The sequence below is a fragment of the Fusarium vanettenii genome (assembly GCF_000151355.1).
Source record: "Fusarium vanettenii 77-13-4 chromosome 1 genomic scaffold NECHAsca_1_chr1_3_0, whole genome shotgun sequence".
In the NCBI taxonomy this organism is placed as follows: Eukaryota; Fungi; Ascomycota; class Sordariomycetes; order Hypocreales; family Nectriaceae; genus Fusarium; species Fusarium vanettenii.
This window is the reverse complement of record NW_003315881.1, coordinates 1431509-1458992: the sequence shown is the minus strand read 5'-3', so window position 1 is coordinate 1458992 and position 27484 is coordinate 1431509. Positions and strand designations below refer to the sequence as shown.

At 53.4% G+C, this 27484-nt stretch overlaps 10 protein-coding genes across 10 annotated transcripts; 5 read left to right on the top strand and 5 right to left on the bottom strand.

The window, feature by feature from the left end:
• Nucleotides 1-4148: 4148 nt before the first annotated feature.
• Nucleotides 4149-5601, top strand: NECHADRAFT_74799 (uncharacterized protein; the record flags this gene model as incomplete). The annotated part of the gene is made up of 2 exons (XM_003054215.1): nt 4149-5492; nt 5527-5601. The coding sequence occupies 2 exons, from the start codon at nt 4149-4151 to the stop codon at nt 5599-5601; spliced, it is 1419 nt and encodes a 472-aa protein (XP_003054261.1).
• Nucleotides 5602-5868: 267 nt separating this feature from the next.
• Nucleotides 5869-7201, bottom strand: NECHADRAFT_90076 (uncharacterized protein; the record flags this gene model as incomplete). The annotated part of the gene is made up of 3 exons (XM_003053496.1): nt 5869-6284; nt 6331-6559; nt 6620-7201. 3 exons carry the CDS (start codon nt 7199-7201, stop codon nt 5869-5871), a joined length of 1227 nt encoding a protein of 408 aa, XP_003053542.1.
• A 1485-nt stretch (nt 7202-8686) lies between these two features.
• NECHADRAFT_31759 (glycosyltransferase family 39) lies at nt 8687-11100 on the bottom strand (the record flags this gene model as incomplete). Its single annotated transcript, XM_003053495.1, has 3 exons — nt 8687-9113; nt 9151-10790; nt 10849-11100. 3 exons carry the CDS (start codon nt 11098-11100, stop codon nt 8687-8689), a joined length of 2319 nt encoding a protein of 772 aa, XP_003053541.1.
• A 1791-nt stretch (nt 11101-12891) lies between these two features.
• On the top strand, nt 12892-13438 carry NECHADRAFT_74796 (uncharacterized protein; the record flags this gene model as incomplete). Its single annotated transcript, XM_003054214.1, has 4 exons — nt 12892-12934; nt 12994-13007; nt 13064-13267; nt 13322-13438. 4 exons carry the CDS (start codon nt 12892-12894, stop codon nt 13436-13438), a joined length of 378 nt encoding a protein of 125 aa, XP_003054260.1.
• Nucleotides 13439-13616: 178 nt separating this feature from the next.
• NECHADRAFT_74795 (uncharacterized protein) lies at nt 13617-14459 on the bottom strand (the record flags this gene model as incomplete). The annotated part of the gene is made up of 1 exon (XM_003053494.1): nt 13617-14459. One exon carries the CDS (start codon nt 14457-14459, stop codon nt 13617-13619), a length of 843 nt encoding a protein of 280 aa, XP_003053540.1.
• Nucleotides 14460-14697: 238 nt separating this feature from the next.
• On the bottom strand, nt 14698-15991 carry NECHADRAFT_65610 (uncharacterized protein; the record flags this gene model as incomplete). Its single annotated transcript, XM_003053493.1, has 3 exons — nt 15691-15991; nt 14796-15623; nt 14698-14738 (listed from the first exon to the last, which is right to left on the bottom strand). Exons 1-3 carry the CDS (start codon nt 15911-15913, stop codon nt 14698-14700), a joined length of 1092 nt encoding a protein of 363 aa, XP_003053539.1. The 5' UTR covers nt 15914-15991.
• A 327-nt stretch (nt 15992-16318) lies between these two features.
• On the top strand, nt 16319-17020 carry NECHADRAFT_90073 (uncharacterized protein; the record flags this gene model as incomplete). The annotated part of the gene is made up of 3 exons (XM_003054213.1): nt 16319-16398; nt 16448-16664; nt 16724-17020. 3 exons carry the CDS (start codon nt 16319-16321, stop codon nt 17018-17020), a joined length of 594 nt encoding a protein of 197 aa, XP_003054259.1.
• Nucleotides 17021-18733: 1713 nt separating this feature from the next.
• NECHADRAFT_105814 (uncharacterized protein) lies at nt 18734-20702 on the top strand (the record flags this gene model as incomplete). Its single annotated transcript, XM_003054212.1, has 3 exons — nt 18734-19016; nt 19077-20416; nt 20469-20702. The coding sequence occupies 3 exons, from the start codon at nt 18734-18736 to the stop codon at nt 20700-20702; spliced, it is 1857 nt and encodes a 618-aa protein (XP_003054258.1).
• A 2068-nt stretch (nt 20703-22770) lies between these two features.
• On the top strand, nt 22771-25157 carry NECHADRAFT_65607 (uncharacterized protein; the record flags this gene model as incomplete). The annotated part of the gene is made up of 4 exons (XM_003054211.1): nt 22771-23107; nt 23175-23382; nt 23439-23648; nt 23726-25157. 4 exons carry the CDS (start codon nt 22771-22773, stop codon nt 24786-24788), a joined length of 1818 nt encoding a protein of 605 aa, XP_003054257.1. The 3' UTR covers nt 24789-25157.
• A 477-nt stretch (nt 25158-25634) lies between these two features.
• On the bottom strand, nt 25635-27314 carry NECHADRAFT_74790 (uncharacterized protein; the record flags this gene model as incomplete). Its single annotated transcript, XM_003053492.1, has 2 exons — nt 25635-26942; nt 27012-27314. The coding sequence occupies 2 exons, from the start codon at nt 27312-27314 to the stop codon at nt 25635-25637; spliced, it is 1611 nt and encodes a 536-aa protein (XP_003053538.1).
• Nucleotides 27315-27484: the final 170 nt, after the last annotated feature.

Here is a 27484-nt window from a genome sequence, read left to right as displayed (position 1 = left end):
TCATCAACGCGAGACGGCGTTCGGAAAAGGGCAAGGCAAGGGGGTGGGATGAAAAAAATGGTGTTGTTTTCTGGGTGCGTCTTCCGAACCAAAAGGAACTCAACTGTGGCCGTGACCATGACGCCGGATGCTGGTGGTGTTTCTCCTGCTGCGCTGCCCTGCGAGCAAAGCAAATGGCACAACCGTGGCCATGAGCCTATCGAAACGCCTTGCGGAGTTGATGCAGGGATCGACGCCCGTTGCGAGGGGTCTCCCTCTTGGTGTCTGCCCCGTTGGCGCAACTTGCATCTCCCAGATGGCCCGTGTCTGCCAGAGCCAGAGAGTAGGAGCTCGCTCTTCCGTGACATCTTCGTGAGTCGCTTTCCTTGACTGCTTAGGTTTCCACTAGACGATCGAGCATTGGCCAGGATGAGCCCGCGATCCTTTGATTTGCCCATCTCTCGTTGGAGGAGTTGGGAGAGTTGATGCACCTCGACCCTCCACCTCAGCCCTCTTTTACGGCTGTGCCTGCGATGGCTGCTGCGATGGACCTGGCGTTGCGCAGCCTTCATGCAACTCTGGTGCATCAATGGGGACCGACTCTTGCACATCAACTCCAGAGTCTCGTGCTTGGATCTGTTTTGAATCGTTTTACCTTGTCGCAAGTCAAGGATTTGGATGGAGAGGGCATTGCACTGCCGAGTTGCCATGCATATCGTTCGTTTGGTGAGGAACAAACACCGAGGGACCTCCTTGGAGGGGGATCCATTGGATCTGGAGTGCAAGGGCCAAAGTCCTACGATGCCACTACGATGAGTCTAGTTGAGACGCGATCTGGGGCACGACCAGCATGTCACTGATGAGTCTGAGTCTGCCGGCACCAGAATAACCTCGTTCCCTCCCTCTTGTCCCCCAAGACCAAGAGTCCTCCTCGCCCCTTCGAGCACCCAGCGTCTCTCTCCTGCGTGGGCTCATCTGCATGCACTCACGCCCCCCTCCAGCGTCCAATGGACCACAACCACCTCCGCTTGATCCACACGTAGGGCTGCTTCTCTGGACCAGGGGTCGGGGCGAAACAAAATGTCCTGTCACCGTTGACTCAATCAGCGGTTCGGCGATTTCCCTTTTGGTTCACGCTCGCGATTTTCGGCCCCCAATCTCCTCCAAAGATCCATTCCCACCCGCCTCCCATCCCTGTTGCGGGCAACCTGTCCTCAGGTATGCGTCCTGAGGCCCCATCTCGTCTCTCATCGTCCTAGGGTTCGTTGCTGCGACTCCGACTCTTTGATGGTAAAGGTGGTGGTTGTCGCCGGGCCCTGAAACCTGCGTCACCTAGTCACGCGTCTGCGAATGTTTTGTTCTTGGCATGTCACTGGTCTAAACAAAACTGTACGGATCTTATGAAGCCATCGCAGTCTCGACTGGCGCCAAGACGACAAGAAACATGCCGAGTTGCGCAAAGTCGTCACCAAAGTACGCAAACATGCAGCCATTCAATCAAAAGGGCACATGTATCCACGCAAGCTCAACCTCAGCCCTACCATAAGCATCGCTCGGTCAAACACAAGAGTGTCGTCGACTCGTAAAAAGGTCCCGACCATGAGCCAATGGCCGTCGACTTTATCGGGCAGCCTGCCCGTGACCCTCTCGCGTAAGGGACAAATTTGGGTGCCTCGGCTGGCGAACCCCATTCCCAAGGCACCCGTATTTCGGACTCGCAGGGGCTACGTATGCTCTTTTCTTTTGGTTCTTTTGGGCTTGGTTTAGCAGTGATTTAGAGATCTCTCGTCTCTTCATGTTCCCGTCCATCCTTTCCTGTGGACCCTAGCACAGGGAACAACCCCCGCTGTCTCACGGAGTGGCTGCAACCTTTCGAGATCTTTGTTGGTCCTTCAAGGGAGCTAGGTCGTAAATAGCCTCGTAAGAATCTAAACCAGGACAACCCGTGGTCAAGGCACCCGTGAATTGGTTACCCTGATTCGACGATGCCATGTCGAGTCCAGTTCCACGCTCCATGGGTTCCGACGATGGGGTCATCTGGTCCAGGGGCATGGCAGAAGTTCCCGATTAACTGGTTGCCTACATATCTCAAGTCTCGATCTAGCATCATCTCCATTTTTAACCATGGTTCCTGGACTAACTGCAAGGGATCACGATGGCCTTGAAAGGCCTCAAGGCAGCATTTTATTTTCGTTCGGGTACTATCTTTGTCCCCGCTCAAGTTAGATTATCTCTGAATCTAGTCGGCGATGTGATCCCATGACCAGACCCATGGCACTGACATGCATGGCTTACCCGTGCTACTATTCTCGGCTCACAGTCTATCTTTATAGGTTTTCTTATTTTATCTTGACTCAAGTAGAGGCTGACTTGATGGCTTAAGAGAGAGTTCGGTAAAGTCTGTGGTCTTGGTGATGGGCTCAAGAGTTGGTTTGCTTGTTTACTTGTGTTGTGTTGCTACAGCCCTCAAAGAACCAGTCCATACACAAGTTTCCCATCAGATATGAATTTAAGGTGAGAATTAGGCACTGTCATGATTGTATTTCACTTCCACGGTCATAGATGCGAATTATATGTCTAAGCAAGCAGATCAATTACTACATCTTCAAACTACTCAACTTCAAGATAATGTTTGCAGATCCCGCAACTCCTAACCTACCTGATATCCCATATTGATAGCCCACATTGACTTTTCTTCTCAACGCCCAAGCTCTCACTCTGAGAAAGTCTTAGCGCGCCGGAGTTGGATCGTTGTAGTAGGTAGACCTACCACGAGTGGACAGTGGAGGGCGTTCACCTCGTGATGTCGATTCCCTACGCCCTCGGGGACGGCTGCCGTCTCGCTGTTGAGAGTGAGATCGCTGACCTCGTGATGTCGACTCCCTAGCTGACGAGGGACGATTGTTATCTCGATGTTGAGTACGAGGGCGCTGATCCTGTGATGTTGACTCCCTACGGCTGCCATCTCGGGGTTGAGAGCGAGACCTTTCAGAGCGAAAGTGCTGTGAGTGAGGCGGTGCAGAACTAGGTCCCTGGGAGGCGTGGCGACGGCGGCTTCTAGTTCTAGGCTCATCCCTGGTAGAGGACTGGCTTAGGTTTCTGTGATAGGCCATATCTTGGACAACAAACTGACCCGGGGACATCACTTTCGTTCCCAAGTTTTGACTCTGACCTCGGTTGAATCGCGACTCCCGCACAGCGGGCGAAGGTAGAGGTATTTGGTGTTGACTACCTGCCACGGGAGGATCTTGGGGATACTGCATCCCTTGCTGAGCTTGAAACCCAGGTGGATCATCCCACACGTAATTTCCCTGCGTATATTCAGATAGTGTCCGGTCCGCGTTGGCAAACATGGAGGCCCCCCCTTCAGGATATTGATACTTCCTCGGCTTCTTCCTCTGTTCCTCAATATCCTCTTCATGGCACTTGAAACACTTCCTGTCCATTTCCGTAATGTGAGTATGTGTTTCGCAGGCCGGGGGCATACTACCAGTGCATGTGACGAGTGCGTAGCAACAGTCGATGAAATGCAGCTTTTCCCAGAACCAACCCCAGCACGGGGACCGTCGCTCGTAGATGGTGTGTCCACAGGTATACTTGTACCCGTCGTAAGTACACATGGTTGCTGTGTGATCTGTGGTATCTGGGAGTAGTTCTGTTGCTATCGAGGCTGGTTATGGAGGGTGTATTCTCTGAACTCTGGGCGGCATTCCATGAACTCTTATATCCCACCGTCACCTGGCCATCTCATATTGGATTGCATGGTTATTGGTGATCTGCCTAGCTTGCAACATGAAAGAAAAAGACACAGCTCTCAGGCAACAAGGTCATTGTTTGGTTGTCCATGCGTTGTCCACCTCCTGAGAGGTGCAGAGTTCTGAAGAACAAAGACTTTGAAGATGACCATGTTCCAAAACGCGAACGCAAAACCAAGACGTTCCCATAGTATTTTCTGTTCTCAATTTATTCTGGAACTGAACAGACCGTGTTCCTTATTGGCGTCAAGTATCAAGAACAACCTACCAGAGGTATAATAATCAGTCTTGTCATTAGCCAGTCTCCTTACTACTTCCTCACCTGACTATCGACCTTACAACATATCTCTCTGGACACTATTCGGAGAGACAAACAAGCCACCACAAGCAACTTTCCACAAACCCATCATCATCATGGCCTTGGAGTGGTTCAGTCAGCTTTTCCCCTGCTTCTCTGTCCGACGGGTCCACGATTCAGTCGACGTCCCTGATGTCGCGCCAGAGACCAGGTCCGTCTCGGGGAGATCTCTTTCCTCAGAGCGACGGTATGTCACTGAAAGAAAGCCTTCCATAGAGAGGCAGTACAGCGAACGCAGAAAGTATCTCGAAAGGAGACTATCCTTGGAAAGTCAACCGCCCAAGGGACACGAGGAGACCCTCTCCTGGCTCGACAACGGCAACGACTCTGGAGTCATCGCCGCCCGGGATGCGGCCGACCGTGAGATGAGATATTCCATCCCGAGCAACGGTAGCGAGATCTCGTACGGCGCAACACAGGCGATCAGAATCCAGAGGGACTTTGACAGGGACGAAAACGGCTTGGATCTCTTCGCTGTCGGAACCCCTGGCAGCACGCCCTTCACGCCCGACTTTTCTCCTGCTCCTCCTACCAAGGAGATCCCTATCCGACGAAGAAGCCGGTTTTCTCGGGAACCGTCTTCGCTCGACATCACCCGTTTCGATCGCTCGCCCCCTTCCTCCACCGTGTCGTCCCCCTCTGGTGTGAGTCGGACGGATCACTGGAGGCACCTCGACCTTCCATATGCTGGTGCTGTCTGGCCTTTGGATGCGGGCTATGAAAGCTTTAGCGAACGCATCAATGCCCTAAGCCTCGCAGTGCCTAAGAAGAACCAAGAGGCTGAAGAGGACATTGACTGGAAGCGAGGCAACGTCAACAGCCAACGCCCCGTGCTCCACATCGACACTGAGTTGGCCCCCATGGTTCGACCCAGAGTCGCTTTGGTTGAGTCTCCCTCTGAGAATGGGAGCCAGGCGCACAAGTTGCCTGAGATGCCTCCCATTGTCCCTCCCTATAATAACGGGAGCCAGGAGGACGATTCGCCCAAGTTAACTCCCGTCCTTAACCTTGCCTCTGAAACGAGAAGAGACTTGGGCCATGACAGCAGTAGCAGTCTCGATGGTCGGGCTGAGTCGCCTTCTGCCCCTGTTAAGGATCCTGGCATTGGGAGCATGACCAGCGATGGCGATAACAGGCATGATGAGCATCCCGAGTCTCCTGTTATCGACAAGTTGGGCGATGACAACGACGTCAACCCCGATGCACCTGCTGATTCGCCTACTAGTACCAAAACCGATTCTACTACCATTGAAGGGTTAATCGAGGACATCAACGGCTTCCTTGATGGCATTGCAGCGTCATGTGCCCTTATCTCTGATGCCCCTCAGGCTGACAGATTGGCCGACGACAGCAACAGTCAGGTTGAAGTACCTTCAGAGCCAGCTCCACCATCCCCGATGGTAAGTGTGGTAACTGAAACGAAACGGGTTGAAGGGGATTATTGGGATATTGATTCTGACATGTCCTTTGACGTTGAGAGTGACGGCTCTTCTGAGAGCGGTTACGTGAGGCGCAGGACCTGGACGGACCCTAAGTTGACAAGATATATCCGAGATGAATGAATGAATGTTGCAAAATTGCAGTATCCTCGTACTGTTTTCCGAGTCAGTGTTTCTTAGAGTAGGTTGTTGACCTCATGGATTGACGTTATCAACGTCCTCAGGTACCCATTCGTGGGCTGGTATCTCATATCATAAATAGACAAGAGAATCATGTTTTTCTTTTTGGGTATCTCACTAGGCAAGCTTTGCTTCCCTCGCCGTGCCATTGAACTCATCATACATGTGCCCAACCACGGGCTACAAGAACCTGCATCTCGTTAATCAAGCAAAACTCACCCGGCTCCCTTCTTCCCAGGCCCTCCTTCTCCCATTTTGTGATACGTCTCCTCACCACCCACTTCTCAAACGTCACCACCGTCCAGCGCTTTAGCCGGTTGATCCAGAGGCCGGAAAAGATGTCCCATACTGACACCCAGGCTCCTTCTTCGGGGTGCACGGCCTGGTAGGCGGCCATGTTGTAGCCCACTCGCACACGGGGGTTAAGGTAGACGCCGCGAGTCTTTGAGAGTGGGTTGTCAGCGTGGATGAGGCAGCACTCGGATCCTTCGAGGTGATGCTCAGCAAGTGAGTCTGCAACTCCACGGAAACGGAGCTTGGAGGACGAAACAAAGGGTTCGGCAGGCATAACGACTATGCCGGTCAGCATATAAACCACCGTGAAGAACACTGTACTAACCAATCCCGTTCCAGCAGCTCGTCACTGGCACGGCGTCTAGATGATTAACCAGAGCGTTCCTCGATGCGCTGCTTTTGAAGTAGGGCCATGACTGTGTGGTATGTGACTGGCCGGCAGCATCTCTTAGAGCAAATGTGTCGTAGTAACTCGGTGGTTTGGAAAAGTCGAGGGAGCAAGCAGCAGCGTAGTCGCCCCCATTGGTGTCGAGAAGCTTGAGGACGTCGTCGGTCTATCCAGTCGCAAAGAGTGAGAAGCCATTGCGGAAGACCATCAACTGGAGCAAACATACCGTAAAGACCACGTCGTTGAGGAAGAGGACCTTGTCAAAGCGCGTGCCCTTCTTGTGCAGTTCAAGCAGGTCACGGAGCGTCTTGTTCCTCAGCTTGGCAAGGTATGGTATCCTCCTCAGCTCCCTCTTCCCCCTCGCAGTGTCAATCCACCCCTCATCTTTATTCTCGGCGTTGAGTTCGTTCTCGTGCGTGACATCTGACACCTCCACGCGATGCGGTACGCCCAGTCGTTCCAGCTCTTTGTCGAGCTTGAGCAGCTCGGCCTTGCTATTATCCCAGCTCCCGCTCTCGTAGACGCTCACAAAGACATTCTCAGGATGCAGCGTCTTTGCAAGCTCTATGACGGCATTATTCCAATGCTTCTTCAGAATGTCCTCGTTGTTAAAGTGCATGCTCGCAATGTAGATGCGCTCTGCGGGCTGCGAGAGCTTGGGGGTGGGCGTGCGGTCGGCATCGAGGATGTTTCGGTGGATTCGGAGGACGTCGAGGATGTTGACGACGACGAGAAGGACGAGGAGGATCTTTGTGGTTCGAGAGCGGAGGAGGCGGCGCAGGAAGAGACGGTTCCCATGTGAGATCATGATTCCTTGAAGGGGACGAAAGCTCGATTGCGAGGAGGACAGCAAGGCGGCATCGGCATCGGCATCATAGGGAGAGTTCCAGCCACGTTCTACACTAGTGGAACTTCCTGGACGGTCAGCCCGAGTAAGCATTGAAATCGAGTACTCATGTGAAACGTAGGTGAAGGGCGGGAGTAATCATGTTTGCCAGCAGCGTTCCAACTCGAGCTTTGACATGGGGAGATCAGCAAAGTCAGCGGCGGCCATCCCGTCCCTCTGCTCCTTGCATTCCACCTATCTTCCAAACACGTGTGGGGGAACGAGGCTTAGACGACACATGTCGGCTACTTAGCGCGCGTCTTTATCAAAACCACGCCGTAAATTGACATGAATGGAAAGTCTGGGGGGTCCATTGGGTCTAATACGAACCTTACTTAGGGATTCTCTTAACGAGATGTGGTAATGGGGCCAGAGCTTGGCAAGCTCTCCACAAAGCCTCAAGGGGCACCTTGAGAGGCCTTGAAAGAAGGATGGAGCTGACCATTGATCAATTAACTGATTCAAAGTCTAGTTTTACTGGGCGAGCAAGTACAGGGCTGTGTATTGTAGGTATTTTACTAGACAGTAAATCATAAGCTACGAGATGTTTCCATGGCATTCGCATCCGAGAGCTAGTCCTCGTAGTAATATCATGGATTGATGCTCCCACTGCACGGAAACCGCCGCTTAGTTAAGACAGTCTCCTGTAGGAGTGACAGGTAACTTGGCAGCAAAGCACAACTGTTTGACTGACATTTGTCTTGGCTAATCATAACACAGCCTTCAGGTGTGACGCGGCTGTTAGTAGGGAGTTGAAAGCAAACATAACGCGCCAAGTACTAGGACGACTCCGGAAGCATCGGTAATCGGCAAATCATTTGCGGGGGCCCCCATCAGGGATCCTCACCTGTGAACCCCCTGGATTTCACCAACATTGTGCTGTACACAGCCTCGGTATTGATTGGCAGCGAGATTATGACAGAGTCGGTAACGTTTCACCTTCCTAATGTTGTGCCAGTTGCATAGAGGTTGTCCTAGCTGGCGGATCTAGATCCTTGGCTGATGTAAATTCACCGGTCCTACCGCCAGCTACAGCATCTATGTGGGCTAATATGCAGCCGACTAGCTCAAATCCTTATACTTGTTTTAGTTAATCTGAAACCTCGAGTGACTCGAGAGCTTCATACGCTTGCAAACACGACACAATCAGTTGAGATACTCAAGTAAATTAGCAACTAGCTTCTCTATACTCCCTCTTCCACCTTTTCGTCATATCAAGAGAGATTGCTTCGTCAGGTATGTTACATTCCTCCCCAGAACCCCTGATCTGTCCCGAGACCTTGTCATGTGTCAAGGTGGGATTGCATAAACCCCTTGAGGAGCAGTCATATATTCCTACACTTCAACATCGGCTTTTCAAGACGCTTCAAATCTTCAACAAGTCGATCAACCTGCTTGCGCAACCATCTATTTGGCAAAGTGCAGGTCGTAGCCGAGCCACTTCCTTCGGAGAATCTGCTCAACCGACAGGCCAGGGTAGCCATAGGTCAGGGGAAGGAAGAAGTACCAGCCCGCAATGATAATAGCAAGCACAACACCACAAGCGATCCAGGCACTAAGCATGCTCTGGCCAGCGAATCGCTCTCGGGCGGTGACGTGGTGCTTGGGGCTAGGGGTGACCTTCTTGTCCTTGATAGTCAGCTCCTCAGCAGGCTCCGAGTTGAAGATGAACTCAAGGAGAGCACCGGCGACGAGACAAGAGGCTAGGTGGGCTGGAAGATAATGATGCAAGAAAAGCTGACGTCCCATGAGGTAGAACGGGAAGTAGTGAGTGGCCCACGCGAGGAAGAAGAATCCAGTCGAGTTGTACAGGCGGGAACGAGTGCCTAAAGGGCTATTAGTATACGAACATCATCGGAGTTTTGATTCACTTACGGTGGTCCAGGGCATCAATGCCGCGGCGCAGAGACACCTGATCAGCAAGGATGATGCCAGCATAGACAGCAAGAAGACTGCTCGCGAGCCACCAGCCGAAGGGGTTGCCCAGGAAGTAGATCTGCTGACGGGTCTCGCCCTGAGTCCAGAAGCTGACACCGCGGAGTAGGAAAGGCCACTGGTAAGGGTGGCTCGAGTAGGGGTGGCTGCTGGTAAGCTTGCTGTTGTGGTAGAACATGGCACGCTGGAGCTCGAACCACTTCTGGAGGAAGGGCAGCTGCTTGACCTTGCGCTCAGGCTTCTGTCGGCGAGGGTGGTCGGCAGGCAGCGAGGGAATATCCTCAACGATCCAGACGTTGGAGCTGGGCGCAATCTGCTTGTTGCCATTGATCTCCTGCTGCTTGTATCCCCACTCAGGCAGAGGCTTGGTGTGAGTCCACATGGCGACCTTGCTTGGGTTGTGGATGAACTTGAAGTGACCCGAGACGGACTTGAAGTTCTGGTTCTTCTTGCCATGCTCAATTCGGACCTCGAAGAGAGTGTCGTTCTGGCGCTTGCCATAGGCATCCTCGATCGAGACAGCAGTGAACTCCTGGTTGGTGGGGTAGTAGGGCGAGGCGACATCGTGAGAGAGCAGGATCTTGTCGGTACCAATGTGCCTCAAGCGGACGAGGTCGTGGTTCTTGACGGTGCGACCCAGCTTCTTGTCGTCGTTCATGGGTAGGATCTCCCAGTAGTTGTTGGTGTCGTTGTAGGGGTAACCGGTGATCTGCTGGCCCTGGCTGGAGACACGGCCATCGTCGTAGCGAAGAGGGTATTTGTCCTCGTGGCTGTGGAGGTAGGTCTTGGTCTCCTTGTGGCGAATGCTGATGCTGTCGTAGTACTGGATGTCAATGGAGTTGGCCAGCATGACGTTGTCGCTGAGGGTCTCCTGGAACTCGGGGGTCATGAAGTCGTCACCGGGGCCGGAGCGGTTAAGGACGGCGAAGTGGACCTGGAACCAGAAGAGGTAGAACAGGAAGGGCATGATGATCAGACCGAAGGCTCGGGCAGCAAAGTGCTTGGCGAACTCTTGAAGGCTGATAGCGCCATTGGGTCGGTTGATGTTGAGCAGGTCCCAGAGGTCAATGATGACAGCAGAGCCAATGGTGACAAAGGCGAAGAGACCAACGTACTTGACCGAAATATCGCAGGACAGGGCGAATCCGGTCAGGATGAGCCACTTCCACCACTTCCTGGAGAAGGGCTCATGTCGGAGCTTGTACCACTTGATGTAGAAGAGCAGACTGCAGGCCATGGCGAGGACGAGGGTAGCGTCCAGGAGGATGAGACGGGTCTGGCCAATGTGGGCATTGTCAAGAAGGATCAGACCGGCGGCGAGAATGCAGGCGGGAAGACTGTATCCAGACTCCCACATGATGAGGTAGGTGACGGAGACAGTCAGGGCACCGAGGATGGCGGGCAGAGCTCGGAAGGCCACGTAAGGGACCTTGTTGGCAATGTAGGAGTCGCCAATGTTCTCGAAGTGAAAGTGACCATCGTAGCCGACCAGCCAGCCCATAAAGGCGAAGAGAAGCTTTCCAAAGGGAGGGTGGACATCGAAAAAGTAGGTTCGCTCGAGGTAGTAGGAAGCAAACTGCGAGTCGATTGGTTAGCCATTGCGCGTTAGGCGATAGGTAATAATGCCAACTTACCTTTCCAAAGTGCACCTCGTCAAAGACGACCTCGTTGGGGTGGCTAATACCCCAGAATCGAGTGACAAAGGCCAGAATGGTGATGATGGCGAGGCCAATCTTGTACTCGCCCTCGCCCTTGCCAGCTCTCTGGGCACCAGCCTTTGCAAGCTTGTCAAGCTCAGTATCGGGGTTGAAAGTATCATCAGAAACCTTCTTGGACGCAGTGCCCCTCTGTCGCAGGCTGCCCTGCGGCGTGGAGCTGCGAGCCATGATGGGAGTCGACCGTGAAGCGCAGGCTATGATGAAGCACAGCTGTCAGTAAGGGTTGCTTCCTGGGAAATTTAAAGAGAAGGTTCCGACGCGAAAACTCGAAGGCTTGTCGCAATGGGCTTACGCAGCCTCGCGACAGGGTCTCACAAGCCGCAACAAGGAACGATAAGTCTCAGAACTTACCTTAGGGGTGATGGAGGAGGCTCAGAGGCCAGGTATAACCAGCAAACAGCAGTGGGCAAAGGAAGATAAAACAAAGGAGCGGATAGAAGGACAGATTGAAGAGGCAAACGCACAGAAAAGAATTGCGCGCCTCAAGAAGAAGAAAAAGAATGGTTAGAAAAAGGGGTAGATGGAGACCTCCCTTTGCAGAAGCAATGGATTGGAGTTGAAGAGTTCCTGGCGATGAGCTGAGCTGAGCTGCCGTCGAGGACAACCTGGCCACCTAGCTTCCCTTTTTTTCCTTGTGACTTGGCCCGCTGTGATGGGATGCAGGGGGTGAAGGCTTGCCCCGCTTATGTTATTCTACCAGCTGTCTGACAGCTTCTCACACTAACAGGTGCTCCAGCATCCACTGGGACGCCCTAGCTGTCTGGGCAGAGGCGCTATCGACTGGAGCCGACAAAGGGGACCAATTAGATGATCTACCCCACGGCTCATCGTTTACTGGACGATCGAGCAGGGCTGAATGCTATCACTACCATAGATTGGGGGTTGTAACACCAATAAGATAGAGAAAGAGGAATGTGACCATGGTGGGACTGCTAAAACCAGTGCAAAATGCAGACTTCCCTTTGGACAGGGCATTGTCACCTTAACATGGCTCTATCAAGGTGTGCGTAACCATGAGCTGATCCCGACTTGAAGACGACGCTTATCGATAAGAGCCGTGTAAGACGATTCTCATGGCGGTGATGCAGACACCCATGCTGCAGCTTGCAAAATAGAATAATTGATTTGATTTAATTGTCTTGATCGCCTTCTATTGAGTATTTATTTGCAGCTTGTTATAATTCTGGTGATTGTCCTTTTTATTGGGGTTTGGTGTGGGCATTAATGCTCTATCAGTAGCTTCAAGTTGAGCAACTGCCCAAGAACACGTTGACTTCCTACACATACCCCGAAAGACCTGCATCCCATATCGTCTACATCTATCTCTAATGATTCGATCAGCATTTCCTCAAAGCATAGAACCATCAATTCCATCAAGGAAATTGTACGTAATCCCCCGAACCGCGGGACCCCTCCGGCCCTGGCCGCCGTCTCCGGAGGGCGCGTTGCGGGGCAAACCCAACCCTCTCACCCCAGACACGTCGACAGTTAGCCGATCAACGGAGCCCAGGACCGCCCAGTTAACTGATCCCATGTACCTACACGTGTAATGCGCTTGTAAAGAGAGAGCGCGCTCTCCATGGTTAGCCCAGGCGTAGCCGCCGTTTTCCACCGGCTTCCACCCTCCGACGAATTGGAGGCGGCGTGATCGGATGCCCCTCCGAGCTGCCGGAGCTTTGGTCGAATATAAGGCCCCTCGTCCCTCCCGCTTTAAAGCTTGCTCCGATCTTTTGACGCAACCAAAAAAAGGAACTTGACATCTTTCAATCACATATCAAACATCTTCTCTCTCTTCAGGTAGGTAGTTTCTTACCGCATCCAATGCTGCCTTCTCTCGCCGCGCGCCGAGCTCCCCGCTTTGTCGCTTCTTCTCTCAGAGCTGCCGCCCCGCGTCTTGTTCTCCCTCCCGCTGTATCAGAGGCAGCCAGGTTCACACGTTCGATTAGACACCAATCCACCATGTCCGACCAGCAGATCATCTTCACCAAGAACGCCCCTGCGGGTAAGTATTCATTTTTCACCTGAATGTCGTAGAAAAACCGCTGACGGATCCTCAATTAGCTGTTGGTCCTTACGTATGGCTCCCAGAGCTACCCCTCATTCATGCTATCAGTGTATTGACCTTCAACAGTCCCAGGCCATCAAGACCCCCAACATGATCTACTGCTCTGGCCAGATCCCTCTTACCCCTGAGGGTGAGCTCGTTGAGGGTTCCATCACCGCCCAGACCGAGCAGGCCTGCAAGAACGCCAAGGCTGTTCTCGAGGAGGCTGGCTCCGAGCTCGCCAAGGTCGTCAAGACCACCATCTTCATCTCTGACATGGCTCACTTTGCTGTATGAGTCCCTCATGCCATGTAAAAGCATCTTAAAGACTAATTGGTGTTATAGGAGCTCAACGCTGAGTACGAGAAGTGGTTCTCCCACAAGCCTGCTCGCAGCTGCGTTGCCGTCAAGACTCTCCCCAAGAACGTCGATGTTGAGATTGAGGTCATTGCCCTCCCTTAAAAACTACCTTTGACTAAAATTTAGAATATAAAAAAAGTCAATCAAAGAGAAGATCAAATCTATCATGTTTCCTCCCAGCTACTGATCATGTGCTCGCTACCAACACCCTGACTCAAAACGCCCCGACAGACAAATCAAAAGACTCCAACTCAGTCAAGAGAACCCAGGAACTAGTAATTCAACTGGGTACTCGCCGAAAAGAAAGAGCCAAATTCTCCACCTCCTCACGCTTATCCAGATACTCCAGTCTTTCACAGAATGCCATTCCAGCCTCGAGGATGTTTCTCGCGTCCGCCTTGTGGAGGTCGCCTCGCTCCAAGACAATATCAAAGGCCCTCGCGATATCCTCCGCCGTCGTGTTGACCACACTCATGCCATCTAGCGCTCTGGACACCGATTCTGGTGATAGCATCTGCAACGCATTCCCCCTGGCCCAGAGGATAGAGCAGATGCCGGCCGTGTTGGTCCTCAAAGAAGCCGTCGCGTGCGTGCTTCTGTAGAGAGTCCGTGCCGTCTCGTCGAATATAGACACACGGCCTGGAAAACGACGAGTCTCATTTTGCTGAAACTCTGAGAGCCGCTGCTCAATGTTGTACCGGAAATTCTCGATGAAATCTTGACTGACTCCAAGACAGATATCGTGTACTTGTCGGGCGGCAAAGCATCGGAATTCTGGGTCGTTGAGGGCGTGGGCAACGTGTTCAGGCACGCTGTCCTCACTGAATAGGGACGTCACGGCGTGAGTATCGTCTCGTTCAGATGATTGATCATAAGGGGTGACATCTCGAGAATGAGGCCCCCCCGCCATATGAGCTTCTCGTGGGATGGCGTTCGCGAATGGTCCGTAGTCATGGTGTTGAGATGGGGAGAATCGATCGTAGTATTCGGGCGAGTCAGGCCAATCTTCTGAAGGTTGAGTAGAAGACAGATAGCTGCTCAGATCCGTGTTGTCGTCTGTCGGTTCGGACATAGACCGGTTTCGCCCGTAGATGAATCGGCTGGGGGATTCAGGAGAAGACATGGTGGTGGGTGAGGCTTGAGCTATGAGAAGAAGTTGGAGGAGTTAAATTTCTCTCCAGTGATATGTTTATATATTTATATGCAGTATACAAGGCAGATAAAACACCAAAAAAGACCTTTGGCACATGCGACAGAGGTCTGACACAAGGCACTCATTTGAGAACATGACCAGTTTTTATCGGTGTGAATCTTGATGGTTCTACATGTCTTTGTCATTGGCAATCTACCCCCTGGACAATTTAAGCAGCCCAGACCACGACCCTACCATCAACGCCGCTTGCTAAAGTCTTTGTTAGCCTTTTTCTGATATATGACAATGAATGACTTTGTGACTTACTGCTGAACTTGGTCACACGCTCTCCATCAGTGTCGAAAGGTCGAACGGTGCTAATGGTGTTTTGGTGGACCGTCTTGAGCTGAGTGTCGTCCTTGGCCTTGCCCTTCAGATCCATCTGTCGGAACATGTTAAGGGCAGACTCCTCGCGGTGCTCACCCAAGCTGGGGCGGCCCTTTGTCTCGATGGTACCAGCCAGCTGCCAACCACCCTCACCTCCCTGGAAGCGGAAGGCCTCGCAGTCATAACCGGCAGCAATGATCTCGTCCTCACTGGTCCAGATCAGACTCTTGAAAGGCAGCTGTTGAGTCGTGACAGTGACAACAGCGCGGGGAGGTTGCTCAGGTCCAGAGGGATACACAACCGTGATGCTGCTGTCGTGAGCAGCAAAGGCAAGGCTATCACCGCTAGGGGAGAACGAAACCGAGTGAACCCAGCCAGCAGAGTTGTTAAGGTACTCTCCACAGACAGTGTTGAATGGGAGTCGCTCGCCCCAAACTCCGGGAGCAGGACGGGCGTCCATCCCCTTGATGAAGGCGGAAAAGACTCTGGCGTGGGCATCGGTGGAGCCGGCGGCAAGGAGGACCGAGTTCGGGTGCCAGGCAACGCTCGTGATGGTGCTGCGAATGGGCTTCTTGAGATGCTTGGAAACCCACCAGTCGTTCTCCTCCTCAAAGTAGCAGACGGCGATGACGCGGTCGCCGGAGCCGACGGCGAACTTGGTCTCGGACGGCGACCAGCGCACAAACGTGGCAGCTCTGCTGATTCGGAGCAGAACGAGAGTCGGCTTGTAACCGGTAGGAGAGGGCTCCCAGACCAGGGCGTTACGGTCTATGCGACATGTCGTGTTAGCGTCATGAACAGCGTTGTCGGTATAGGGGTAGCTGCGCATTCATACCCTGAGAGCAGGTCACAATGCGCCCGCTGTTGGGAGCAATGTCGACACTCGTGACAGTTTTGTCGTGGCCCTTGAGCTCATCCTTCAGCTTGTAGGCATTGCCGACCTTGCCGTAAAGCTCAACAGCGGTGTCGCGAGCGACGGCGAGGACGGAATGATCAGCCGAGAACGAGTGGTCGGCGATGGGGTTGTGGAAGAGGTGGTGAACTTCGGGAGCGGCCATGGTGAAGGTATTGGCGATAGGAGTAGCTCTCTACTATCGCTTTCGAGTCGATTGAGAGAATGAGAGAGACAAGAAGAGGTTGGTTAGGCGCTGACGATAGATGCTGGCTGGGTAGGTTGCGCTGGCTGGATGGCTAGTGGGGGTGGGGGGTTACGTAGGAGCTCCAGCAAGCTTGGGCCACAGCGCCCGACGGCAGCGCCTCATGGACGAGGCTGGCAATTCGTCGTGCGGCGAAAAATCTCCATCCCGCTACTACACCACCGCCAATATTAGTACTCTCGATCCTGGCGCGCCCGCGCATTCTCATACGATTTTGGCTTATGGACTGTTAAGGAGGACTTATAATATCGATCACAAGCGCATAAATATCGAACCAAGACTTCGGTCCTTCCGCCATCCGTCACAATGGCCGCCACAGCTTCTCGTGCTCTCCAGCCCAACTCCTCCTTGCCGGCCAAGGTGCAGCCTATTCCTCCGAACCAGACGTCAGTTCCCCTCGATATATCTCTAATTACTGCGTATTGACTGTTGCAGTCTCTATGTCACAAACCTCCCGTCCTCGAAAATCCAGAAAGCCGATCTGCGAACGGCCTTGTACATGTTGTTTTCCACATACGGTCCTGTACTAGATGTTGTCGCCCTCAAGACGATGGCGATGCGTGGCCAAGCCCATATCGTGTTCCGAGATATACAAGCAGCCACACAGGCCATGAGGTCCCTCGAAGGACAGACGTTCCTGGGCCGCGAGTTGGTTGGTCTCCTCCTTTGTCGGTGTCGCTTACACAGTAGCTCTAACGCGCTGCTCTCTAGAAAATCCAATACGCCAAGTCGAAATCGAACTTTGTGGCCAAGCTCGACGGCACCTTCAAGATTCCTTCCACAAATGCAGGCGCTGCCAATGTCGAGCAGACCGAACTCCAACAGAGCATCTTCAACGCCCCTCTTCCTGGATCAGCACCCGCTGGCCTCCCTGCTAAGCCCGCCGCGAATGTCGACCATGTGATGAAGGATGTTGGAAGCCCCGGGAGCCGTGGCCAGAAGCGAACACGCGACGACGAGGACAGTGACTCGGACGTGGCTATGGAGGAGGACAGCGATGATGATTAATGATGCGTATGAATGGTCGGCTACATCGATGAGAGAGAAAACCGCGTCAAACGACCGAGAAAATCGCCTCATTGAATCGCCATTTCTTTGGGCACCCACAGGCCCACGCAGCCTCCCACCAGTCCGATCCATATCATCAGGTAGTTTGTCCTGTCGCACTCGAATTTGGAGATGGCATCCCCGAGCAAGCAGGGGTGGACAAAGAAGGACGGGACACCCGTGACAGGGTGATGCTGCGAGCAAGGTGTTAGTTAGGCCAACCGATCTTGACGATACCCAGGATTTTTGAATTGACTTGTGTAAACAGCTCTCTCTCTCGTCTCCATACTCACATCGGCCGAGATGCCTCCAACTGCTCCGAGCGCGCGGAGGCCTGCCTTGTACTCATCGGGAACAAGGCGGCGGAAGACGGTGTCAATATTGAATGCGGGCTCATCTGGGGGTAGATTGCGCAAAGTGAACCACAGACAGGGCACGCGATACGTAGGATGAAGATGAATCTCGTATTCCACCAGGCCAACATCTGGGCGAGATTGGGGCTTCACAATAGCGGCCTGGAACTTCGTAAGACAACGGTCTAAGTAAAAGACAACTCCACCGAGGATTTATTACCTCGTCAGCCTCTTCTGCGTCCATCATGTCTCTGTCTCCACCTGGTACATCATGGCTCTTTTCATCGGAGAAGGAGAAGTTTTCCAAGTCTAGCGAGAGATCCCTGTGATCTAGATCTGTCTGTAGCGGGCGTCTGATCTGGATATATGCCGTATAACCCCCCTCAAAGGAGAAGTCGGTGCAGAGAGCAGTGCATAACTTGAGCTTCCAACGTGCCCTCTCCGGACCCAACTTAGCATGGCAGTACTGGCTCTCCAGGTGATGGCATGCCTCTGTAAACTCGTCCGGGCTCAGTGAAGGAAAGTTTGCGATACTCATGGTCGTATCCTTCTCCCGAGAAAATCAGCGCCTTGTTTAATCGACAGGCCTCAAGTTGGTTCATGTCCATCAAAGTTGTGGACTGGCGCTTGACGACCCAATAAAATCGCGGGTCCTTTACACGCAATGGACGACAAAAGGGTTCAGGTTACAGGGGCCGCAAGCTCAGGGCAGACGCGGTCCAGAGCTCCCCGGTGCATTGATGAGTTTCGGCGGGGGCGGCGGTGGTCGTCATGGATGGAGAACAGGCTACGTTACGGAGTGGATGGCGGCTGTGGTCTCGTGCTTCCCGGTCGCCAAGTCCCCAAGGTCGCTTTTATTCGAAGTGACATTCTGTCCTCGTGTTTCCGGGGCCGGACCTACTACTATTGTATCTGCTGTACCTACAAACTCAACTCCTTTTTTTGCATCCATGTTCCGTCTTTGACTTTGGCTGTTTGCAGTCTTGTACATCAAAACTTTGTTTATTATTTGCATTTTATCCATTCCGGCCAAGTATTTATTAATTGCATCAACTACAACAACACCACGAACCATCCATCCCGAAATGACCAGCTCAAGTCAATGATCCGCGACCCTTTCAACATCCGAAGCAACAGCGCCTTCAACCGTCCTCATCCTCGAAACGTCCCGAACCAACAAGAATCGGCATCGCTGGCCGTCGCCCATGATTTAGCGATGGCCTTTTCCATACCCAAGAACGTACCCTCCTTCGAAAACCGGCATCGAGATCTCGAGGACAGATTCTGGGGCTCCGGCGCAAGCTCCAACAAGGGGTTGCCCATGTACAAGGACAAGCCATATGGCTATTCGCGGTACGAGCAAAGACGACCGCTATGGAAGCGCAAGAGGGTGATAGGTTTCCTTACCTTTATCGTCTTGACGTTACTATACTGGACCGGTTCTTCGTCCAAGAAACGACAATCCCAGAAGAGCACCGTACCGACCGACTGGAGCTACTCAGGCTTGTCTCAAGATGATAAAAAGGCCAATTGGGACCATAGGAGAGACCGTGTCGTGGAGGCGTTCGAGCTGAGCTGGGACGCCTACCGACGATATGCATGGGGTGCGTCCAGATCCTCAGCTCTTGAGACAGAGTATGCATGCTAACATGGGACCCGGATAGGTTATGACGAGTACCACCCTGTCACCAAGAGGGGCGACAACATGGCGCCCAAGGGATTGGGTTGGATCATAATTGATGCCCTCGATACAATGATTCTGATGAACCTGACATCCCGAGTGCAAGATGCTCGTGGGTGGATTTCAGAATCATTAACATGGGACCAGGATCAGGATGTCAACACCTTTGAGACAACCATCCGCATGATGGGTGGCTTGCTCAGTGCGCACTACCTGTCCAACGAATTCCCACATCTCGCCCCCTTGGCCGAGGACGACGAAGGTGCGGCTGGAGAGGATCTCTACCTCGAAAAGGCAAAGGATTTGGCCGACCGTCTTATGAGTGCCTTCGACTCCCCCTCTGGTGTTCCTTATGCAAGCGTCAACTTGCACAAGTACGAGGGTATCCCATCCCATGCCGATGCGGGAGCGTCGTCTACTGCCGAGGCCACAACTGTTCAGCTCGAGTTTAAGTATCTTGCTAAGCTCACAGGAGAAAAGGACTTTTGGGACCGGGCCGAGAAGGTGATGCAGGTGGTTGATGACAATGGTGCTCAAGACGGCCTTGTCCCCATCTACGTCTACGCTACCACGGGCGAGTTCAAGGGCAAAAATATCCGGCTCGGTAGCCGTGGCGACTCATACTACGAGTATCTCATCAAGCAATATCTCCAGACGAATAAGCAAGAGCCCATTTATGAAGATATGTGGGACGAGGCACTCAGGGGTGTCCGCAAGCACTTGGTGACATACACCAAGAACTCACAGTTTACGATTATCGGAGAGCGACCCACTGGACTGGACAGAGCCCTCAGCCCCAAGATGGATCACCTCGTTTGCTTCATGCCTGGAACAATGGCACTTGGAGCTACTGGAGGTCTGACTGAGGCTGAGGCCCGAAAGCTGCCTACATGGTCCAAGAAGAACGAAGAGGATATCAAGCTCGCACGCGAGATCATGGAGACTTGCTGGGGAATGTACAAGTTCACCGAGACAGGGCTGTCGGCCGAGATCACCTATTTCGAAATCGACAACCCGCCGCAACCCTTTGGCAGCCCCCGTCAGAGCCCGGCGGTGTTTGACCCAGCCCCTGACGCTGAATGGCGCAGCGACTTTATCGTCAAAAATGGAGACGCCCACAACCTCCAGCGCCCAGAGACGGTCGAGAGTCTGTTCTACATGTGGAGAATCACAAACGACATCAAGTACCGAGAATGGGGATGGGAGATGTTCAAGTCTTTCATGAACCACACGGCCGTGAGGAACGGGGGAGGCTTTACGAGCCTGCGAGACGCCAACGTTGTGCCGCCCAAGGTTCGAGATAACATGGAGAGCTTCTGGCTGGTAAGTGACGAGCCGCAAATATTCAGAGATGAAGCCACTGACACCGTAACAGGCCGAGACGCTGAAATACTTCTACCTGTTGTTCTCACCCCCCGATCTCCTGCCTCTGGACAAGGTCGTGATCAACACTGAGGGCCACCCGTTCCCCAGATTTGATCTACCAACGCTGTTCTCGACAGGCTGGAAGCGAAAGCCAAGAGACGCATCTGGTCAGATTATTAAGCCCGTAAGCGCAGACACGGGTTCCGAAGAAAAGGTAATCACAGAGGAGAAGAAGAGCACCTGATTATCTGGTAGCAACTTGACGTGATAGGAGCCAAGGGATTTGGGGCTGTGTTGGCATAGTATTCATTGGGAAGCGAGTCTTGGCTGCACATAAGCTGATTGGACATGGCATGTTACTCATACAGTAGAACAAAGGCGGGATTTGGACAGTACGTAGCGTCACTCGTGAATACAGTACCGAAAGCATCATCTATCGAGTTAGTACCTGAACCTTGCGGCAGCCACACATGTGCGTGGCTAACGAACCGTTGCTTCATCAGTTTGGGGCTGCCATGTTTGTTCAAGATGGAGTGGACCAGGTTGCCACGATCTGTTGAGCGGCTCGTGCACGTTGAAGAACAAGGACCTCGATACAACTGGGCTCCGCTTCCCCGTCTTTGGGGCAGATTGGATTGCATGTGATCAATTCTCAGATTAGAGAGGTCGGTTCTGGACGAAACGCATCGTCGAGCAAGAGCCAAGAGGATAGGCAGCCCTGAAAGGCCAAGTGTAGCATGATCCCTGGCAAGGAGGCGCTGGGGATGGATGCTGGCTGGTCACAGCTCTGGGGCACGCAACACTTTTTGTTCTTGTCGACGTGGGATAAGGAGGTTGCCAAGCTTCGAAATGGGTCGGAACCGAGAGAGAGGGAGGGGGGGAGGACGCCGGTACCCGAGGATCTCGAGTGTTTTCTCGGATAGACGCAATTGGCGAGGATTCGTGGGAGGGTGTGGCACGCGATGGGCTGGGCTGAATCGAGGCGACAGAGCGGTAAGGATCCTGGAGGAGGACGCCAAAAGTCAATGAATGCACCTGCTGTAGATGGTCTGGCCTGGGCGGGCGGTCGGGCAGGGGTCCTTTCTGGTGGTGGTGTTAATGGCCGCTGGGTGATGGACGGGGGGTCGTATTGATCGACGGGAGCTTTGGTGGGTTGACCGTTGGTAGTTGACACGAATATGCCCACGCTCACGAGACATTCGAGAGGGCATTCGCATTCATCCTTTTGTCCTGTCCTTCAATGACGCTGCGTACCTGTACTGTACCGTACCGTACCGAGTCTCATCCACTCTCCTGACTCTTATCTCTCCCGTCGTGCAACACCTGGGTCCATGCTGGGCTAACGAAACTGGGCTCAAAAAAGACATGGGCCTGGACCACACAAGCCTAGGAGCCTGGTCCAAGTGGTCTTCAGCGGCCCCCCCGCGCAAAGATAGCGCTCTCCCCACCGAAGTGAGATTGGCCAACTGGTGACGGTGCAAGGAATCTCGAGGATGGATCCGTGGACGGATACAGCATGATGGCTGTTTGACAGCTGGGCCTTGGGATTGATGATGCATTTTAGCCTGCAGCCCATGGACCAAGTGGTTTTAATGGAGGGGACCCCATCCATTTCTGACCCAGGGAGGAGGGACTTGAAGGAAGCCGCCCCCAGGCATGTCCTGCCTTCCATCCATCCATCATCCATTCCCACTGCATGCTTGTCTTAAGTTGCTTGTCCTTCCCAGGCTCGGTTCAGGTCGTCAACGCCAAGCAACCAGGTATCTTGTCACCGACGCTTGATAAGCCCACCACCATCTTCTTGCCTCCAGCCCCTTCCTTCTACTTGGCCATCTAGTCTCTCTCTCATTCTGTTACACAGACAGGAATTCTTCTTGTTGATAATCTCATCCGCTCGCTTCTTCCTCCGGGATCTTGGACGTCTACACCTCTCCATCTCGTTCGGCTCCGAAATCTGTCGATCCATCGCCGACTTGTACATCCACCACCGAGCTTCCAACCTGGTGGCGATATGCCGACCGAGACAACACCAGGTTCCCTCTCGATCTCACGCTTCCGACGACGACGACGATACGACCTGATCTAATTTCATCGCCTATCCATTACCACTTTTAATCGTAACCCTGACGAACTCGGCCAACGAAAGAGATCCTCCTCGCCCATTGGATCGCCTTCTCACCACCTACCTGTCGCCCTCACCACCAACCTTTGGCAGCGACGCAACAGGTCCCCCGCCCGCAGCCAGCTCTCGCCGTCCCGGCGCCCAGCAGTCCCGGGACCGACAAAGCGTGGGCTCGGCACGGCGGGCGAGGATGACGCCTCAACCCGACGTTGAGCGCAGCAGCCTCAAGATGAAGGAGGAATCGCTCGCGCCGGGGAGCTCATTCAGCATGCGCGAACCCGACTACGACGATGATGCGCCGCCGCGGTACTGGGACCGTTTCGTCGATGGCTTCAAGCGCGACCGCAGCTCCTCCTTCTTTACGACCGACCCGTTGGGCCAGCTCGAGGGTGGCGCTGGCGAAAGGGTTCACGATGGCGTCCACTACTACGACATACAGTCTGCCATGCTGGAGACAGCCAACTCGGGTCTTGCGCGGAAACTCAAGGGCAGGCATCTGCAGATGATTGCTATTGGAGGTTCCATTGGTATGTTTTGGCGACTCGAGCGTTGGAGGATTATCTCCGAAGCAAACGCTAACATGATGTAACCTAGGTACTGGCCTCTTTGTCGCTTCTGGAAAAGCTCTAGCAGCTGGCGGTCCTGCATCGCTGTTGCTAGCTTTTTCAATAGTTGGCGCCATGCTGTTCTGTACATGCCAGGCATTGGGAGAACTTGCTGTTATCTTTCCAATTGCTGGTTCCTTTTCAGCCTGGGCAACTCGATTCCTTGATCCTTCATGGGGATTCGCCATGGGCTGGAAGTGAGTTCCTCTTGTTTCCGTAGCCATATTGATTGTAACGCTAACCATCATGATAGTTATGCCATGCAGTGGCTGATCGTGCTGCCGCTAGAAATCATCGCCGCCTCCCTCACCCTCTCATACTGGGATGAAAGCTTAACTCGCGCCATTTTCGTCTCAGTATTCCTCATCATCATCATTTTCATTAACATGTTTGGCGTCAAGGGCTACGGTGAGGCTGAGTTTATCTTTTCCATCATCAAAGTTATCGCTGTCATTGGCTTCATGTAAGTTCTCCCCACCCACCTCGCTTGACGCCAATCTATCATCAGACCCCTTGACTGACTCGCGGTTCCTTGACTAGCCTGCTCGGAATCATTCTCAACTGCGGCGGCACACCGGATAGCGGTTACATCGGCGGCAGGTACTGGCAGAACCCTGGCGCCTTTAACAATGGTTTCAAAGGCATGTGTAGTGTCTTTGTGACGGCGGCTTTTGCCTTTGCTGGGACTGAGCTTATTGGCCTCGCTGCCGCCGAGACTGCTAACCCGCGCAAGTCTTTGCCAACCGCCCTGAAGCAGGTGTTTTGGAGAATCACACTCTTCTATGTCGTTGCCTTGGCCTTGGTCGGGCTCCTGGTTCGATACGATGACCCTCGCCTAGTCGGTGGTGAAAGCGATGCAGACGCAAAGGCCTCCCCCTTTGTTATCGCCATTGAAGAGGCAGGTATCCAAGTCCTGCCCTCGATCATGAACGCCGTCATCATGATTGCCGTACTCTCAGTTGGAAACTCGGCTGTCTTTGGTTCCTCACGTACACTCGCCGCCCTCGCGAACCTCAACCAAGCGCCCAAGATTCTCGGCTACGTCGACCGCAAGGGCCGACCGCTCGTCGCTATAGCCATCGCAGCAGCTTTTGGCCTCATCGCCTTTCTCGCTGATCTCCCTGAGCAAGGGGCTGTCCTTGACTGGCTCATGTCCATCTCAGGCCTCTCTACAATCATCACCTGGGGCTCTATCTGCGTCTGTCACATCCGCTTCCGCCGCGCCTGGGCAGCCCGTGGGCGATCTGTCTCGGAGCTCCCATTTCAATCTCAGGTTGGTGTTGCCGGCTCCTACTTCGGTATCACTCTCAACGTCCTTGTCCTCATCGCCCAGTTCTGGGTCGGCGCCTTTCCTATCGGCTGGAAGGAGGATTCGAGTGCCGAGATCGCGAGCAACTTCTTTCACAAGTGGGTGGGCGCTCCTTGCGTCCTCCTCTTTTTCATCGGCCACAAGCTATACTATCGCACCACCTTTGTCACCATACAGGACATGGACGTCGACACGGGTCGCCGCGACTTCAACGTCCCCATCTTGGTCGCTCAAGAACGCGAGGAACGTGCGAGCTGGCCGGCATGGAAGAAGTACTACAAGCTTTTGTGCTAGACAGCGTTCCTGCGTGGCTTTGGGGGTTTGACCAGGATTGCTTGGGATTTTGTATCATTACAATGGGACTTGGATTAGCCTGGAGTCGGACGGAATAGGTCGCCTTTGCAGCCAGAGCTGCCTCATTTTGGAAATATATCAGGGCTTGGATCATATGGCGTTGGGACGGATGAATGGAAATGGGATATATCAGGCCTTTGAGCCACGGATAATTTTGATACCACTACGACTTTAAATAGCAAACAGCACCGTAGCCTACTCGCTCTTGTCAAGGGCAGGGTTGATGGGCCCGGGGATTTGTACTTTAACGCTCACTTGATGAGCACGAATAACGAGTTTCACATTCTATCATCACCATGTACTTCTTGAAGGATTCCAGGTAAAGGCAGTATCTGATTGAGCTCCCAGATGATATCGATACATTCCTGTGCCGCAGCACGAGATCCTCCCCTTTTTTCAACGACACCAGCCATGATACCTGTCCACCAATGGATACCAGCACTTTATAGCCATTCTCTGATCCTCCTCTGCTCTGCTCTGCGCCGTCCGGGTGTCCGATTTTCCCTCAACACCCTAGATGTAAGGCCGTGAAAAACAAACAAAAAAATGATGAATAAACACAAACAACGAAAAAGACCAAAGACCGTATTCCGAGGAGTGGCGCTCATTCTTCCAGCAGGTTTCCAATGCGGAAAATGATGCTAAGAATGAACCCTCGTGAACCATGAGCCATATGTACGCATACATCGTTAAAAAGAGAAAAGACGAGTAAGAGAAACACGCAAACATAAAACAGTGAAGGTCAAAGAGGCCCAATGTGCTCCCTAATCAAACATTCCCTAGCACTTAAAAGTCCCAGAAGTCACTCTTGGCCGGTCTTGCAGGTTGCTTTCGAACAGGGAGAGGCTGTTCGGTCAGGTCGCCGTACAACCAGTCACGGTTTGTTCCCTTCCTGCCGCCCATGCCGTCACCAGCAATAGCGATCTTGCTATCCTTGGTCTCACTGGGGACACCGCTGGCTCCTAGCTTTCGCCCAGGCACAGACTGGGACGATTCCTCCTGGGTCTCGTTGTAAAGCCAATCGCGCTCAGTTCCTTTCCTACTGCCCATGCCGTCACCGGCAGTGGTGATCTTGCTGCTCTTGTTGAGTGGAACGCCAGCAGCAGGGACATTGGCCTGTCGAGCAGGGATAGACTGGGCGACTTCCTCAGTCTCACCATAGAGCCAGTCCCGGTTTGTGCCTCTTCGACCTCCCATTCCGTCGCCTGCAGTGCGAATTCGAGAGTCGTTTGTGGGCTCTTGAACGGGCTTGTTCTCCTTCTGGGCTGGAGATTGGTCGGCGATGTCAAACTGGTGGTCAAAGTCCTTTCCGCGGTTGACGTTGGTGATATTGCCCAGGGCAGCCGGTTGCGCAGTGGTCTTGTCTGCTGTGTTCTCATCCGCGCCCCAGTGACCAACATCATTAGTTCGCATACCCCGGGAGGGCTTCACCTTCTGGGGGGTGACGAAATCCTCAAAGGACCATTGACTATCGTGCTTCGACTTTGGCTTCTCGTCAATCGAAACACCTTTCTGAGGAGCATCCTGCGGGTCGCTGCCATCGGCAAAGTCAAAGTGAGAATACTTGTTGGGGTTGGGGCGAATATAGCGTTTGTTCTGCTGCAGGGGCTGATCTGGCACGTCGGTATGCTCATAACCATCGAAGAGGCGCATAGGCTGGAAGTTCTTACCCTGGCCAGCCTTGGAGGGCGACATTTGCTGGCTCGGTGAATCAGGCTCGTGACCTAGAATCTCAGTGAAGGATCGCTGTCGGGGCCGAGTGCCGGCGTAGGGCGATACAACAGCAACGGGTTCAGTTTCAATCTCCTCGCGAGAGCCAAACAGTTGCAGGGAGGCATGGGGGTCTCGGAAGGCATTGCCAGTGTTGCCTCGAGTTCGGGCAATGGATTCGTTGTGGCTGAGAGGAGCGGGAGGTGCGGTGCCGGCAGACTTGATGGCTGATCGGATGTAGGTGATCTGCTCCCGGCTGTCCCTAATGGGCCAGTTGCGACCAGACTTGCCGATGACCTCGACTTGCTTCAGAAGTGAGCCCTGGTCCCATTGGACTCGGATCTGCGAAATCTTGCCCGCCTCGTCAAATGTCACAAAGTGAGTCTAGAACCACCATTGTTAGTATGCGCCTCGACCTGCGCAAGAGCGAATGCGCCCAGGCGAATGACGTACAATGGGGAGGTAGACGTCTCGGGCAGAGAGAAAGTTGTCATCGAGGCCTGGAAGATAAGGGCCGCCACCAGTCTGGAAGCCCAAGCCGGTGTCGATCTCGAAGACGGCAACGTTTCCGCCGTCCACAACGTTAAAGACATCCTCCTTCTTCTTAGCGACAACCTTCTGAAGGCCATTGAGATGCTTAATGATCTGGGTCGGACCAGAAAAAGTGGTTGTGGTGGTCACATAGTACAGCGCAGCCGTGTCGGCCAGCAGCGACGAGCTGGGCGCAGCCAGGAACTGCTTGTAAGTGGCCGTCATGACGATGACGGGGATATGCGACTCGTGGGGAATGGAAGTTCACTGCCGTGGTGTAGCTGCTGTAGTCGGAGGATAAGCAGGGGGAAAAGTGAGGCCGCGACTCGAAGCGACCGATAGCAAGATGCGGCTGGCGATGATGAAGATGGAGATTAAAGATCTTTGTGTTTGGA